The sequence below is a fragment of the Humulus lupulus genome, chromosome X (assembly GCF_963169125.1).
Source record: "Humulus lupulus chromosome X, drHumLupu1.1, whole genome shotgun sequence".
Lineage (NCBI taxonomy): Eukaryota > Viridiplantae > Streptophyta > Magnoliopsida > Rosales > Cannabaceae > Humulus > Humulus lupulus.
Genome location: NC_084802.1, coordinates 89,382,116 through 89,398,994, shown reverse-complemented (window position 1 = coordinate 89,398,994; position 16,879 = coordinate 89,382,116). Strand labels below are relative to the sequence as shown.

At 34.9% G+C, this 16,879-nt stretch overlaps 1 protein-coding gene across 1 annotated transcript; it reads left to right on the top strand.

The window, feature by feature from the left end:
- Positions 1-6,161: 6,161 nt before the first annotated feature.
- On the top strand, positions 6,162-9,148 carry LOC133806039 (lysine--tRNA ligase, chloroplastic/mitochondrial-like). Its single transcript, XM_062244175.1, has 7 exons — positions 6,162-6,221; positions 6,330-6,548; positions 6,757-6,785; positions 7,991-8,085; positions 8,316-8,424; positions 8,968-9,052; positions 9,110-9,148. The coding sequence occupies exons 1-7, from the start codon at positions 6,162-6,164 to the stop codon at positions 9,146-9,148; spliced, it is 636 nt and encodes a 211-aa protein (XP_062100159.1).
- Positions 9,149-16,879: the final 7,731 nt, after the last annotated feature.

Below are 16,879 nucleotides of genomic sequence, written 5' to 3'. Positions count from 1 at the left end.
CGCACGGAACAAAGCCAAACAGTCGAGTCCTGGAGGAGGCATATTTGGAATGATATCCGCCTGACACAGGATCCCGCCTGACACGCCCGTCAGGTCAAAGCCGCACACATCCCAGCACGCCTAAGGGTACCTTTTCGCCTACTGTTCCGCTGACAACTTGGAAAAGACGGCTGACTTTGTGTGTTCCCCATACTTTCACGTAAATATACCCACATAGAGTCTTGTAGCCATGCTACTATAGTAATTGTATCCCTATTTATGGCTGGTGTAATTAAAACTCATGTACGTAGAGAAAAACCCTAATCCAAAACCCTAGCTATAAAGACCCCTTCATTTTACAAGAGGAGGGACGAACAAATGATATAGCAAAAAACTCTACTAAGATCTCTCTAGCTTCATCTTCTCCAAGAGAACCCGAGAGAAACATTGTGAGCGTGTGAAGTTCTTATGCACCAGCCATCTTACTGTAATCTTTTCCAAGTATAATAACATCGACTCGTGGACTAGGGCTTGTTAACGCCTGAACCACGTAAAAACACTGTTTGTTTAGTTACATTTCAGTATTTCTACAGTTCTTATCTTTTTATTATTCTGTTAGTTATTCGTTTCCGAAAAACTCGGTAAACACAAGTCTTTCTGTGTGAAGAAGTATTTCAGGCTCTTATGGTCTGTATAGATATCACACTTCTCCCCATAAAGGTAATGCCTCCATACCTTTAAAGTAAAGACCACTGCCGCCAACTCTAAATCATGAGTGGGATATCTCTGCTCATACTCCTTCAGCTGACATGAGGCATAAGCAATTACCTTTCCTGACTGAATCAGAACACAACATAAACCTTGATGCGAAGCATCGCAGTAAATCACAAAATTCTCCTGATCTGTTGGAAGACTCAGAATCGGAGCTGTAATCAATCTCTGCTTTAGTTCCTGGAAGCTGTTCTCACACTTGTCTGACCACACAAATTTTTTATTCTTGCATGTCAGCTCAGTTAATGAAGTAGAGATCTTAGAGAACCCTTCCACGAAACGCCTATAATAATCTGCCAATCCAAGGAAACTTCTAGCCTCAGAAGCATTCTTTGGCCTTGGCCAATCTCTAACTGCCTTAATCTTTGCTGGATCTACCTTAATCCACTCCTTACTGACAATATGCCCAAGAAAAGACACCTGAGACAACCAGAACTCACATTTCTTGAACTTTGCAAACAATCTATGCCCCCTCAGTCTCTGAAGAACCAACCTCAGATGCTGCTCATGCTCTGACTCTAACTAAGAATAAACCAAGATATCATCGATGAAAATGATCAGAAACTAGTCTAGATAATCCTTGAACACTCTATTCATCAGATCCATAAAAGTAGTTGGGGCATTAGTCAATCCAAAAGACATGACTAAGAACTCATAATGCCCATACCTGGTGCGAAAAGCAGTCTTCGGTATGTCTCCCTCCTTGACCCTCAACTGATGATAACCAGAACGAAGATCGATCTTTGAGTATACCTTTTTACCTTGCAACTAATCAAACGGATCATCTATCCTTGGTAAAGGATACTTGTTCTTGATTGCTAACTTATTCTGTTCTCTGTAATCAATGCACATCCTCAGAGAACCATCTTTCTTCTTTACTAACAGAACTGATGCTCCCCATGGTGAGAAACTGGGTCTGATAAAACCCAAATCCAACAGCTCTTGCAACTGTACTTTCAATTCTTTCAACTCAGCTGGGGCCGTTCTGTAAGGATCTCTAGACACTGGCTCCGTCCTTGGTGCCAATTCTATTACAAACTCAATTTCTTTGTGTGGTGGCAACCCTGGAAAATCTTTTGGAAACACATCCAGGAATTCACAGACTAATCTGGTCTCCTCTGGTCTCACTGGCACGACCTGAGTGGTGTCAACCACACTGGCTAAGAATCCAATGCAACCTCTTTGCAATAGATCTCTAGCCCTCAAAACAGAAATCATAGGTATATGGGGTCCATGCACAGTACAAACAAACACAAAAGGATCCTCACCTTCAGGCTCAAAGGTGACCATCTTCCTTCTGCAATCAATGGTTGCCCCATTCTAACCAGTCCATACCCAGAATCATGTTGAAGTCAGTCATAACTAATTCTATCAAATCCACTGACAACTCTTTGCCCTCCACTGTCACTGGCAAAGATCTGACCCACCTCCTGGATACTACCAACTCCCTAGTGGGTAATAAAGTTCCAAACCCCACAACATAAAAGTCACAGGGTCTACATAGTTTATCAATAATTCTACTAGCAATAAAAGAATGTGTGGCACCAGAATCAATCAAAACATTATAAGGGGTTCCAGCACTAAGAAGCTGACCTGTAACTACTGAGGGAGAAGCCTCAACTTCTGCTTGTGTCAATGCGAACACTTGAGCTAGGGCCCAGCTGTCTCCTTTTCAGGGGTCTTCTTTTCTTGCCTTAGGGCAATCTTTCTTGAGATGGCTCACTACTCCACACAAAAAGCAGGCCCTTGCCCTACATTCTCCCAAATGACGCCTCTTGCATCTAGGGCATATAGGATAAGTCTTCCAGACCTCACTACCACTCTGGCGGTCCATTGAAATACCACAGGGTCGCCTGTCAGGACTTGGAGTTGGGAAGGTATCAGGAACCTTCCTCTTCTGAACACTGGGGCCTCCACCTCTACCAGAACCCAAAAATGGAGAACCTGTTCTCCTGAACTCCTTTCTAGTTGCATTGTCTCGCCATATCTTGTTCTCTGTACTCTCAGCTGTGAGTGCCTTCTCGACCACCTGTGCATAAGTAGTAACCCCTGCCACAGTGGTAATGCGAACATCTCGGGCTAATCTAGGCTGTAGCCCCTGGAGAAAACTCTCCCTCCTGGTCCCATCAGTGGGTACCTGCTCCTGGAAAACTTTTCCAATCGATCAAACTTCAGCACATACTCAATCCCTGATAAACTCCCCTGAAGTAACCTGATAAACTCCTCAGCTTTTGCCGCCCTGATGGCATCGTTGTAATACTTCTCGTTGAACAGAGTCTGAAACTCTTCCCAACTCAAGGCATTGATGTTTCTGGTTTGGGATATAACCTCCCACCAAATTCGGGCATCCTCCCGAAACATATATGTGGCACAGTCCACCCTCTCATTACCAGTCACCCTCATGAAATCAAGGATGGTTGTAATCATGCTCATCCATTGTTCTGCTTTAGCAGGATCTGCACTGCCTTCAAATACTAGAGGTTGCTGCTTTCTAAACCTTTCATAGAGAGGCTCCCATTTGTTACCAACCTTAAGCAGCTGCTCAGCTACTGGCACCGTTACAGGAGGTGCCACAGATACACTGGCTACTGCAGGAATGTGCTGTTGTTTCAGGAGGCGGAGTTTTTCTCCCTACCTCAATACTGTAGCCTATAGATCATTAAATAACTGATGCTAGTTCTCAGGAGCTGGTTATGGAATCTGACCCTGGCCATTCTTTTGTCCCTGATTATTATTCTGGCCTTGATCACCCTGGCCAGCTGATGAATCTTTCTATCCTGAAATCATTCTTATCAACCTATACTGTGCTGCAATAGTCAATACGGCCAGTCAGGCAGTGATAATTAAACCTCTTGCCACCTCACGGTCCAAGAACAAGCAGATAATTATCATATTCCACAATTATACAAGTATACAGATGGATATATGATCATAGCATTTAGCATTTAACATGTATCAAATAATAGTTCACAATGAACAATACTAATAAGCATGTCCTGGCAATATCAGTACTAATAAGCGCGTTCTTGCTGATGATGCAGTATTCAAGGCACAACCTTAACATGGTGTCTCATGTAAATAGGTAAAGCATTTATAATATATTTAAGCAGTTAAATATATAACTACATAAATAATTATCAAACCATGAGCCAAGCTTGACTTCAGTGACGAGTGTACATGCCCAACCAATCTACAAGAACCCTAAACCTTGGAATGCTCTGATACCAAGTTGAACGCCCTGGTTACTCCAAGACCGTTATTGTGATCTTTGAACCGTGCTTAACTCGCTAATCGAGTTCTTTGGTTATAAACGTGCATCTAGGTGTTATTAATAGGTTAAGGTGTAAAACCAATAAAAAGGAAATGATATATTTTATTTAAAACATAAAATGGTTCATGGGCCCATAAAAACATTTACAAGTTGTTTACAATACAAAATGGTCATTACAAAGTAAAATTTACAACCCGTCGACCTAGGCAGAAAAAATAGGGTAAACCCCCTAGTTCCTCTGAGAACTCCTTGGCCGTGGTGGTCAAGCGGCCGCACATGTACACATCACCACCTAAGCTCTCCACTCAAGGCTGGGCGAGCTTTTATTTCCCTTTACCTGCACCACATAGGACCCATGAGCCAAAGCCCAGCAAGAAAACTCAATACTGCACATAAATAATATCAAACGATGATCATGATAATCATTCAGAACTTATAGTCCTAAACTGATGAGTGACTGATGTTGTAAGTCACTATTGAGGGATTCCGCACCCTTTAAAAATAAGTGATCGAGTCACTAGCTTTAACATGATATGTGACTGATGAGCGAGTCACCAATATAACCAAGAGAGTGACCATGGAGTCACTACTGTGGGTTCCGTACCTTTAGCCATGTGACGATAGAGTCACCTGGGCCTTCTATCCCTAGCTTTGAGTAACTAGTCATAGAACTAGGCAAGCGCTTTTAGTTTTCATCGAAATTGGGGTCGGTCCGTCATTAATGCTCATGATGAGTCATTCAATGCAGATGTCGATTAGATCTAATCTTTCATCGGCTCTGCGTTTATGATGCTTATGTCGCTCCTGACTCATAGGTCAGTAACATACGACCAGTGCTCAAAACTATTGTCTAACTTGACTAGTAAGTCACAGTTTCACAGCTAATTCTGACACCATTGCCGATTCTGACTAGTAAGTCAGTGCCATTCACAAGTAAGTAAGATTTGCTAAGCATTTGATATGCAATCAATTGTCCACATTTAAACACTCAACATGCCTCAATAATAACCATGCATGTCACATATGGGGTGCAGTTTTCTTACCTCTGATTCGAGTGAGAAATAGTAAAAGAACAACCCTTGACAATGATCGACCTTTTGATTCCTTAGCAGTTACCTAGTCATAACCAATTATAACTTCCATTAATGAAAATCAACAATAATAGGGTCTTGACCTAAACCTCACTCCCGGGATCCTGAATTGTACCAAAATGGTGAGTAGATTCGATCCCGAGCCTTAAGGTTTGAAACCCCTAGCCAAAAATCCTTAAAAATGCCTAAAACCAAAATCTGAAGGAGCAGGGTAGTGCTGTAGCGCTACCCCCACTAGCGCCCCAGCGCTCAAGTCAGCATGAACCACCTCTAGAGTAGCGCTGTAGCACCCCCTAGTGGCCGCTATAGCACTACACCCAGACAGAAACACCCTGAAACTTTCCCCCTTCGACTCCACCATTTCCAACCTGAACCAAAAATGAACCCAAAAACCATCTACACATGTCCTAGGCATCACAACCTAAGTAACCCTAGCAAAAAAATCCCATCAATTCCCTCCAACCAATCTAGAAAACCAAGATGAAAACCAAACCAAAAACAGAGCACTACACCAAATACCCCTTTCCATAACATATAAATATAATAGTATTCAAAAAGTATTTTCATACATAAAATAATAAAACAATTGGTGGGAAAAAAATTGGCGGTACAAAATTTTTTGGAGCCCGCGTCTTAGTAAAAGTAAAGTCTTCTACTTTTTACTTTTTTATTTGCCTCTAATTTTTTATTGCCAAACCTCTAAACACTTCTGACCATCCTCAAGCACCTCTTCAAAACCTCATCTTCCTCCGCCACTGCCTTCAGAGCAAGACGCTCTTCCTCTTCTTTTTCTTCTTCTCCGCTGCTTATTCGCTCTTGCTCTTCCGACGCCTCCGCTACTAATCCCAACGCCCGTAATCGCCGCTCATCCTCCTCTTCTTCTTCTACTACTTCTAGTCCGGAGTTAGTTCGAGCTATTTGCTTTCAGAAGGTCTGTTCTTTATCATTCTTCTTTGAATTAGTTTCTCCAATGTTTTGATTGAGGTATTTCTATGATAATTGATTATTATATATATATGTATTTTTTTTTGTTTGAGAAAATTGTGAAGATGATTAACTCCCAACTCAAGGTTTTGAAATTAGACGTTGATTACATATCCTTGTTTGAGGCAATTAAGTAATGCCCATAAACTGTTCAGCGAAATGTGTGTTAGAGGGACATTGTTATTTCAATACTGATCAATAAAGATAGGTCTGTGTGGATGTGTTTTGTGTAGATAGAAGAATTGAGAAGCAAAGGGTTGGAATCGTATGCATGTAAGTGGGACAGGACTCACTCTGCTAATCAGTTGCAAGAGACTTATAAAAATTTAGAAAATGGCGAAGAAATGAATGGTGAGCAAGACAATGTATCAATAGCCGGAAGAATTGTGGCTCGTCGAGCATTTGGAAAGCTTGCATTTCTCACTCTAAGAGATTATTCTGGGACAATTCAGGTATCCCCACCTCAGCTACATTCTATATAATTTGACTCGTTTTTATTCAAAAGAAATCCATACCCCAAATCCCATGTGCTAACTTACAGAAAGAGACCAAGACTTTCTTATACATAACCTAGAAATACATGAAAATATAATGCATAGTTGATCAAGCTAGGCCTTCCATGTGCATTTGTTTGGTTTTTTTTTTCTTTTTGATGAAAAGTGTTTCTCCAAACCAGATGAAAGCAACGAGTATCAATAACAAAGCAAATTGGAAGTACTAGTACAATACCACAGAATAAAAATACCAGCAGAAAAGCAAGCATAGGAAAGAAAAAACAAGTCAAACCCTAAGCAAAGGTCACCAAAAAGATGGAAGAGATCTTGATCTTTGTTTTACTGAGATAAGCTTTGGAGATAATGAATAATGTGTGAACTTGATGTCTTTTGTATTTGGTTTATTTGCTTTACTTGAAATTATGAGGTTTGAAGGCTTATTGGGTTAGAAATGGGAATATATGAATGGAAATACTAAACTGGGTTATGGTTATAAGGCAACAATACCTCTTTGTTGGAATGATATTTCTATATGGATTGCGATCTATCGCTTTTGTTAACAATATCATTTTTTAAAGCCTTGATTTTTATTCCATTCTTTGAAATGACAATTACGATATATCATATACTATATTGACTATGAAATTCACTTTCATGTATAATGTAAATTTTCTTGTGTTGTGTACTATTTTATATTTGGTTGATTTGCTTTACTTGATATTAAGAGCATGATAATGACTAAATGGCATATACTATACTACTTGTAGAAAAACCGTTGCTATTGATTAATTGTTTATTTATCTTTAGCCAATTGAGAAATTCAGCCAATAGGAAATTAAAACTGATTCATTGTTATACTTTCTTTTTTTTTTGGAATAAAAATTTGATATGATATTTCATGATAAAGGCAAAATCCAATACAAACAAATAGTACTAAGGCCAAAGGCAGTGGGGTAAGCCTGGGCACCACACTTTAGGCTCATTCATAGTCAAAGCTAATTTTGCAATTGAATCAGCCATGGCATTTGCAGCTCTCGGACAGTAAATAAAGGATATATTACTAAACGTTTTACACACATGAAGAAAAAATAAAGAAATAAGATGATCTTGCCATCTCTTTGTTAGATGGATACTTATAATAAAGAAAAAATATAATAATAAGATGTGATTAAGTGGTTTGGTTCTTAAAAGCATGTCTATTTTATGGGATGCTTGATCTAAAATATATAAGTTAGTTACCTTTTTTTTTTAAAAAAAAATGGGGTGTTTTCCAAAGTTTGTAAATTTTGGCGGGTAGGGATGGTTTCTTCAGAAACTTTCTATAAATCTTTGCTCACATTTAGTATGGAAGAATCCTCACTCAAGTTGTTCAATGTTTGAAACAACTTTATTGTGAAAAGGCGAGATTTAAGTGATCAGTTTGACGAGCTTAAGAATCTTGTTGATATTGGTGACATACTTGGTGCAAGTGGCTCAATTAAGCGAACTGAGAAAGGCAAGTACTAAATTTTTTTATCTTTTGCACCTATTTACGATTAGGTGCTGATTGTTGAATTTATAGGTACTTCTGGGTGAAGCTATTCTTACCCTATTTGTATTGGAAGCTATTTAGATAAACCAATGCCATTTATAAAAAATGCCATTGGCTTTGACTGGCTTCTTACTTTTTTTGTAATTTCCCTTTGAGGTGAGAAACTAATTGAACTTATTTCTTTGTTTCTTTAGGGGAGCTTTCTGTCTATGTGAACTCTTTTGCAATTCTTACAAAATCTCTACTGCCCTTGCCAGACAAATATCATGGTCTAACTCATGTGGATAAGCGTTACCGACAATGGTAAGTTGAGTTTTCAGTTTCTTTTTCACAGTTTGAGTGAGAGTGTCTCTTATGGGAAATAACAAATTGTTTTCTACTAGATGATGATAGCCCACAATTCGTTGCAGTGGTTCTTGCAAAAGACTTGTCTAAATGGCTTTTTAAATAAAATATATATTTTTTGGGGTATACTTGGTTATAACTGAACTTTGTATTCTCTTTTCTTATTTGTAGCTTTAGTATGAATTAAGGAGTTGTAATGGTTTGGTATTTGTTTGTTTTTTAAAAATCTGAGACCAATAACAGCTGGTTGCAAGGTATTTATGCGATTTTTCAGTCGCTACACCAAGTGACCAGAAAATAAAAAATGATTGTCCTTTTAGCTTTTGGGAATAAAACATACTTGTTGTACATATCTTGTATTTGGCATTTTACTAGGTTAAAATTGATGTCACTAATACTTGTCCTATTTTTCTAGTTAGTGAACTTCTTATTTTAAAGATATTTAGCACATCCATCCTGAAATGTAATAATTATAGAATAACTATCTATTTTATTGAGCAGGTTCCAAAGGCCCAAGTTGTTGGTGTTAAAAGTTTGTGCTTTTCCCCAAATTTCCAAATGGTTTAAAGGTTCTTTCTTTGATTCTGTATCTTAATATATTGTTCTATATTATGACATAATATAATTGGTTTGTCTTTAACAGTCTCCAATAGGAGATGAAGTTTCAATAAGAATGGTTTAGTGCTCCCAATTCGGTTTCTCAAGGTCAAATTCCCTGGTCTTGTAAGTCAACATACCTCTATAATTTTTTAGGCTAATGAGTTCTTATGATTATTGTTAACTGTTTTTAATAATAGATAATTTTTTAATTGTTTCATCTTTCTTTTGTCCAAGTAATCTATAGTGATTACTTTCTTTTTTAATAGTTCAGGGTATTTATTGGTTTTGTTTATGGTAGTTTACAATCACCATGCTTGAATTTTATGTGTTTATATGCATTATTTTTTACTAATGATATATAGAGATGTTGTTTTTCCTGTTTTGTTAGACATATCCTGTCAAATATATGTTAGTTATTGGAATTTTAATGAAGCAATAATACAAATCAAGAAAATTTTCTTGGTTACAGAATGCTTGAGTAGAAAGTAATCAAGATAAATTTGTATTTTAAACATGCTTTAGTAAAACTCTTCATATGCTTTAGTAAAACATGTTGTTGACATTGATCTCATTCTCATCTAGTCTTACATGTGTATAGCCTTAAAGGCATTTAAGTTTTTATTTCCCCTTAATAGATAGATATCCATTCTATGTTTAGTTATGTTCTATATTGATGGCAGCATAAGCCAACCTATTGGTTAGATTTTGGGTTGTTAATGTGGGGTTAAATTACATCTGATATAGAGTTATTATTTACTCAGTCTCGGATTCTAGACTTAGTTTGTGTTTACTCTTTTGCTCTGATGATTAATCTCATGTCATAATCTAGTTATTAATAATATGTTCTGAAGTTTTATTTTTGTGTATCTTAAGTTGCTTTATTTGTACCAGAATTTTGAAAATTATACGGATAGTTTTTATATACTGTAATTGGCAAGTTCTTATCCACATCTTTCCATTTGCAATTTGTGTCACGTTACCAATTAGGTGCATTGTTCCTTGAGGTTGGTTTCCATATTTTATGAATTTCTTGAAATGATACAGCAAAGTCTATTCCATGTTATGGTTCAGTTGATTTGATATGGTTTTACTAACATCTGAACAATTTTATTTACATTTTTGTTTGGAAATTGTATTTTAAGAAGGGGAAAGAAAAAAAAAATTTCAAGGGATTTCATTTTCTTTTGTTTATTTAATTTTTACATACAAAAAATGACCTTATACACTAAAGAATATTTGTGCTTGTCATTTTTTCCCCAGATTTTCAAACATCTTACTACCTTGAGGTGCATACACGGATCCTTGTATTGCTATATGAATTGAAGGCAACTTAATTTTCTTATTGGTATAGCACTTTACAACATCTTTTTCTTAGTTGTAAATCTGATTTTTTAAACATACTGCTGCTTTTTGCAATCTTTAATAATTTAAGATTACTTTTTGCAATCTTTTGTTTCTTATTGCCCAATGGCTTCCCTTCTAAATAAGTGTATTTCTAGGTTTATGTTGACTCTCCTAAAATATAAGTTTTGAATTATACAAAGAAGTTGTTATTAAGATCATATTCTTTATTTTGTACCATCTGATTAATTAGATCTTGCTTTTTACAGTGTTTAGATGAGGTTCAGTCATATATCCTCGTTGAAAGATCTTTGGAGAAGTACAATGTTGTTCTTGACTCTATAGTTCAAGACTTTCCTCACGTGGTTAGTTGCTTATTGTTATTATTATTATTATTATTATTATTATCTTTTTCTTTCCATGTTATCAAATTCTATCTAGAGGAATGGGGTTTCAACACTTATCTTCAAAGGAAGCTTTTCTCTGTGAATGTTAGATTTTTCCTCCATGCTCTTGAAATTGCATTACTTTTCAGTCTATTTTGTTTTAGGTATTGCTTCAATACTACATTGAACGACAGTGCCTGCTGAAATGTACGAGGAGGATTCTCATGCATGCTTGTAAGTTTATAATGAATGATGAGTGATTTACTTATTTAGTTCTCAGTTGTTATCCCTTAGAGACTTATTTTCCTTTATTGGGCGTCCTCAACTAGTGCTAGATATCTACAGCTGAACTTTAAATCCTACTTTCTAAAACTCATTATTTTTCTTTTTATACTGCTATTATTTTTCTTATATTGTTTTGCAATATGATGACTAAAATGATACATAATGAAGTCTTGTAACATAAGCTTTAGGTGTTACTTTTTCAAACTTATATCCGTGTTTTGTGGATGCACTTTATTGATATTAGATGTACTTTAGTTATTGATATATTCCTTCAAATTAAAAACAGAACATAATAGCATTTTTTTGTCGATTATTCTAATGCACATGTTTGTGTGAAAAGCGACGTTTTGAAGATACTCTACAAATGATGACGTATAAAAGCCTATTAATTGTTCTAATAGTGCAATATAACTATGTTGATCTGCTTGAAACTGTAGTTCTTGAATTTTAATTAAAAGGGGAACAAAAAGAAGCTCACATGTCTAATTTTGAAAGAGAAGTGTACGATGTTTTTTTTTGCTTTTTAAAAAACTGAGACAATATATACTGTTCCCCAGAAAAAAAATTGATCATGTAGTTTTTGTCCATTAGAGAAGAGAAAGTTTGGAGGTTGATTTGATTATTATTTTTAGTATTATCATAATCAATCAGTATTAATATTGGCTTTTTCTAGGAGCTTTTATTTGGTTCAAATCATGGACCAAATTGAATTTTCTTTTCTTTTCTTTTCTTTTTTTGGGAGAGCAAGATTTCCCAACTTATTTTCTTTCTTTGTAATGTCTATTATAATGTTTATTATTCTGATATGGAATCATGTCTCAATAGTTATATGTTATTTGATGAAACATGAGCATTGTTGCATTTGGTGCTAATTCAATAATTTGGTGCTTTTAAATGCACAACGAAGGCCCAACTTTTCTTTCCTCTATTTGGTGCTTTTAATTCAATACTGGGGAAGGTATTGACCTGCAATTTTCTTGATGTTTTGTTTTCCAAGACACTGTCAAATAGAACAATACGTTTTTTCTTTGCAAATTGAAATTTCTTCCCCAATTCTCTCAAAAATAGAAATTTGAGAAGCATCTGAGACTACATCATGCACATCTTTTTTCTAATAAACTTTTATGAGGTGTGTGTTTGGTTTCCAGATTCACCAAAGGAGAGCTTCCTAGGTATGAAGTGAGGTAATACTTCCAACTACTTATAGAACTTCCTTAGTATCAAGTTTCTAGTTCTTATGGTTTTCATTTGTGTTCTCTGGTGTTTGCACAAAGCTCTTTTTGATATAAGGATGAGTTGGTCACTTTCTTTCTAATGAAACAAGAAAACATATCATCTAGCAATAATTTAAAGTCAGCTGAGGAATCTCATATTAGACTTTGTAATTACTGATGTCAGTAATATTAGCTAGATAGTAAAGGTTCTTTCTTTGATTCTGTATCTTAATATATTGTTCTATATTATGACATAATATAATTGGTTTGTCTTTAACAGTCTCCAATAGGAGATTAAGTTTCAATAAGAATGGTTTAGTGCCCCCAATCCGGTTTCTCAAGGTCAAATTCCCTGGTCTTGTAAGTCAACATACCTCTATAATTTTTTAGGCTAATGGTTTAATGAGTTCTTGTAAGTCACGTTAAGTATTATTTATTTCTTTAATTATTTTTATTGTTACACTAAATAAAGAGAAGTTAAGTTTTCAGTTTTACAGAAACATTTACTTTTGCCCTTTGGCTACTGAAGTAATATGATAATTTGCAAACCTCTTTTTTTTTTTTTCTCTATGGGATACTAAATTGTAGAAAATGACAGCTTAACTGTCTATTTTGCAGATAGATGTAGGCATTGGATCTTCATCATTTGCAAGAGGTGTCATTGAACTTGTCTTGGGATATGTCACAAGCTTGGTGATTGACCTGGCTATTTCGATAGAGGTTGTGTCTTGATACTAAGGGATATGTTTTCTGTGTGGTCTATCTAGTTGTACTTCCTTATTGCTTCCAGGAAAGCCAGGCTTATTGCTTTATAAAAAGATTAGTTTTATGGTTGAAGTTAATTTACAATATCCATCTTGGTTGATTTACTCTTAAGTCTGAAATGTATGCTATTTTAAATGTGATCACTCTTCCATTTTCTGCAATTTGTATAGTCATTCATCTGTCCATAGTGCATTTCAGCTTTGCTCCATTTTGTCACTATCCTTATCTACATTTTTTTACTCTTCCAATTTCCAAATATCTCAGGAAAGCCTTAACGTATATGGTGGGGCTGTATCATTGGGACACCCATTAGGATGCAGTGGAGCTCATATCTGGGTCACATTGTTAGGGGTAATCTATAAGCTTCCCTTCTCTTGCAATGCATTCCTTTTTTGACATTCTAATATCATTTATATAGTTCTCTAGTTTTGTTTACATGTTTTCTTAATGATCTAAAGTCATAGTTCATGGTCATATCTAAGCTTATGCTTTCTACATATACTCATGTGAAGTGATCTCGTGTTTGTCATTTATTCTTTTAAATTTCTGTTGAGAGTTTAGCTGTGGAATAAAAGAGACATTGGTAACTATGCTCTCTCTAATATATTTTACTTGGAATTTATGAAATAAGAATAATGTTGTTGCAGGTATTGAGACATAAAAAGGGAAAGTACGGGGTTGGTGCCATATGCAACGGTGGCGGGGGAGCTTCTTCACTTGTTCTTGAGCTCATGTAAGACCTGTAATTGTTTTTGAGCTTATCTTGATTGAATTCTCCTGATCGGCTAGCTAGCTTATAAATAAAGCTAATTGGCTAACCCAATTGTACTCATCACTCGGTTCATTTTCAATAATAAGAATCAATTTCTCATTATTCTCTCATTTTTAATATGTGTCTCCAAATAATAATGGATAGTTAAGGTATATTTATTATATACAACAGTAGTTGTATTTGTTAGTTTTAAGTTGACTAAATTTTATTCTCTGTTAATTGATTAGTTGTAAGTTTCTTGTTCTTGGCTATTGATATTGTGTGAGTGGTTTTAGCTTAATTTATTTGGCATCATCTGAAAAGTTGATTCCTTAAGGTGAAAACATAAACAAATTAGGGTCGATAAAAGATTCTGATCCTGCAATCTCTCTTCTTCATGCTACTGGCTTTTAATATTTATCATAATAGGCAACAGCTTCCTAAGGAACCCTTAAAATAAATCAACACATGATTACATCAATACAGTGAAAGAAATTTAAGAGATGTGAAAGTAGAGGAACTGTTTTTCTTCAGTTTCTGCTTTGTTTTCTTTTGGAGCTGTATATGCATTAAAGGTTGTATGGCATATGATAAAGTTCGTGATGGTGCTTTTGAACTTCTTAATTAACATTCATCAGAAGCTTATGGTTGCTTTGCTAATGAATATACTGTGACAGTAATAATAGAACTATTGACTTTTAGCTATGTTAGTTAGAATTGCATAAATCTTTTGATCTTAGCTTTATTGGTATATTTGACAATGGTGAAAAGAACTCAACTTTACCAAACTAGCAAATGCTAATCTATTCTGTGCGACTTTAGTTAATTGTTTCTTTTGCCCACATGTCATGACCTGATGAAACCAAAAAAGAAAAAACTGCTAGTATTTCCTTTATATCTTATGTGGAGACTTGGAAATTATGGTTTTTGACACTCTTAAGTAAAATGCTCATTTCCGAGTAGTTTCGAAGTAGAATGGTTTTCGTTTGCTTTGGTGTAGTTGTGAATTCATTATTTTTTATGTGGTGTTCTTTCTTGGATATAATTTCCATAGCATTTTTCTTGAAGTAATTTGTGATGCTAGATAATAACCATAAAATATTTCTTTGTTTATTTTGCAGATGTGACAAGCGAAGTAGAAAAGGATACTTAAGACATCTGAAAGTAGTAACTTTATTTATTTATTTGTGTTGAAAGTAGTAACTTTTAACTATGTTGAATATTTAAGACTCTTTGAATACTTAAAGAACATTTTGTTGTTGATGACAGTGTTGAATGTTTTAAACTAATTTGTGGATTGTTAATACAATGTTGAATGTTCTTACTTTTTGTTATTTGAAAATCAAGTTCACTTGATGATACTAGTATATATTAGAAAGCTAATTTTAATTATATAAAAAAATTAAAATATAATATAATAAATTAGAGTTATATAAATAAAATATATAATGAGAATTTAAACATATATAAATATAACAATAATATGAAAATTGTGTTATAATATCTATTACAATAACACTTTTTATGTAAAGAATTGTGTTATGCAAACTTCATTATATAACACAAATAATGTATTATACTAAAGTGTAGTATAACACAAAAACTGTGTTATACTAAAGTGTAATATAACACAAAAACTGTATTATACTAAAGTGTAGTATAACACAAAAAAAGTGTTATACTAAAGTGTAGTTTAACACAAAAAAAAGTGTTATATAATCGACTATAAATAACATAATTAAACACTTATCTATATATTAAAATAACACAGAAATTGTGTTATCGTTGACAGTACAATAACACATCTGTATAACACTGATAAAGTGTTAAGTAAAGTATCCTGATCTACGATAACATAGTCGGTCTTAACACATCAGAAAGTGTTATCGTATGTTTCGATAACACATTTTCGGTGTTATTAAAAGCATTTTTTCTTGTAGTGGAGCAAAGCTAGATTTTTAATGGCTAGAAACTTACCTCAAGCTCAGATTAGGACCCTCTTTAATGGTGGAACACAATCCTAAGCCCTCAAGATCCACTTCCCTAGCTTGAATCCTCAAGAAAAGCTCCAAAAATCCAAAAGAAAAAGGGAGAGAAAAGAGGTACGGGAGGGATGATTTGGTACTCTGTTTTTGCTAACCTTCCATAGCCTTCAATGGCTTATATAAATCTTAAGGTGAAATGATCTTTTTGCCCCTAGGTCATTTAAAGGTTTCTAAAGACTCCCAAGGGTAAATCTGTCATTTTCCACCTATTTCGTTAATCATAATTAACACCCTCCAATTCCTATTATTCTCGAAATTCTCAAATACCAATAATTCATATCACGTTACCCTTTAATTTCCGACAACGCTCTAATCATTAAATCGCCTCGAGACTCACCCCAAGCCCCGAACTTAAAACTGTTATGACTAAACCGCTAATTTGCATTCAAAGATCGTCTCATGCCGAATGGCTCGAACAAATCCACATTGTAATGTGGCATCAACAATAGATCACCGACATGCATACAAATATACTATTACGCCCTCAACAGGCCAGATTACCAAAATACCCCTGTGATGAAATGTGGACCCACATGCATGCATTTAACATCATATTATAATATAATTCACATAAACATGCAATAATAGTTTAATGGCTCAATAAAACAATTATGGCCCTCTCGGCCTACTAATCCAACCATTAAACTGCATTAGGGAGTTTGGGGCATTACAATATACATCCAATCTTATCTACTTAGTCAATGTCTTGGACAAGACATCACACCAGGAATGTGTAAGTAGATCATATCGTAGATTACCTAATCAATGAAAATGTAATGCACTGATTTAATCTTAGGACTCGTTCTTTTGAAAATATAATTACAACTATAATCAACTGTGACCTAATCACTATAATTGTAACTATCCATATGTTCGGGATTTTATGAATGTTGTATTAATTGAATAAACATGCAATAAAGCAGACGAACAAATTGATTGAATAAACAAAATAATTTCTACTTTTTTTATTGATAATAAAAATATGTTACATGAGAAATATGATTTTATGAAGGGTATAAAACCCAA

Bases quoted from the DNA above. Each gene is read 5' to 3' on its own strand.
- LOC133806039 (XM_062244175.1), top strand. From the start codon at position 6,162: ATGATTAACTCCCAACTCAAGGTTTTGAAATTAGACGTTGATTACATA. The intron at 6,786-7,990 runs GTATCAATAACA...TATTGTGAAAAG, and splicing joins AAACCAGATGAAAGCAACGA to GCGAGATTTAAGTGATCAGT. The intron at 8,086-8,315 runs GCAAGTACTAAA...TTGTTTCTTTAG, and splicing joins AATTAAGCGAACTGAGAAAG to GGGAGCTTTCTGTCTATGTG.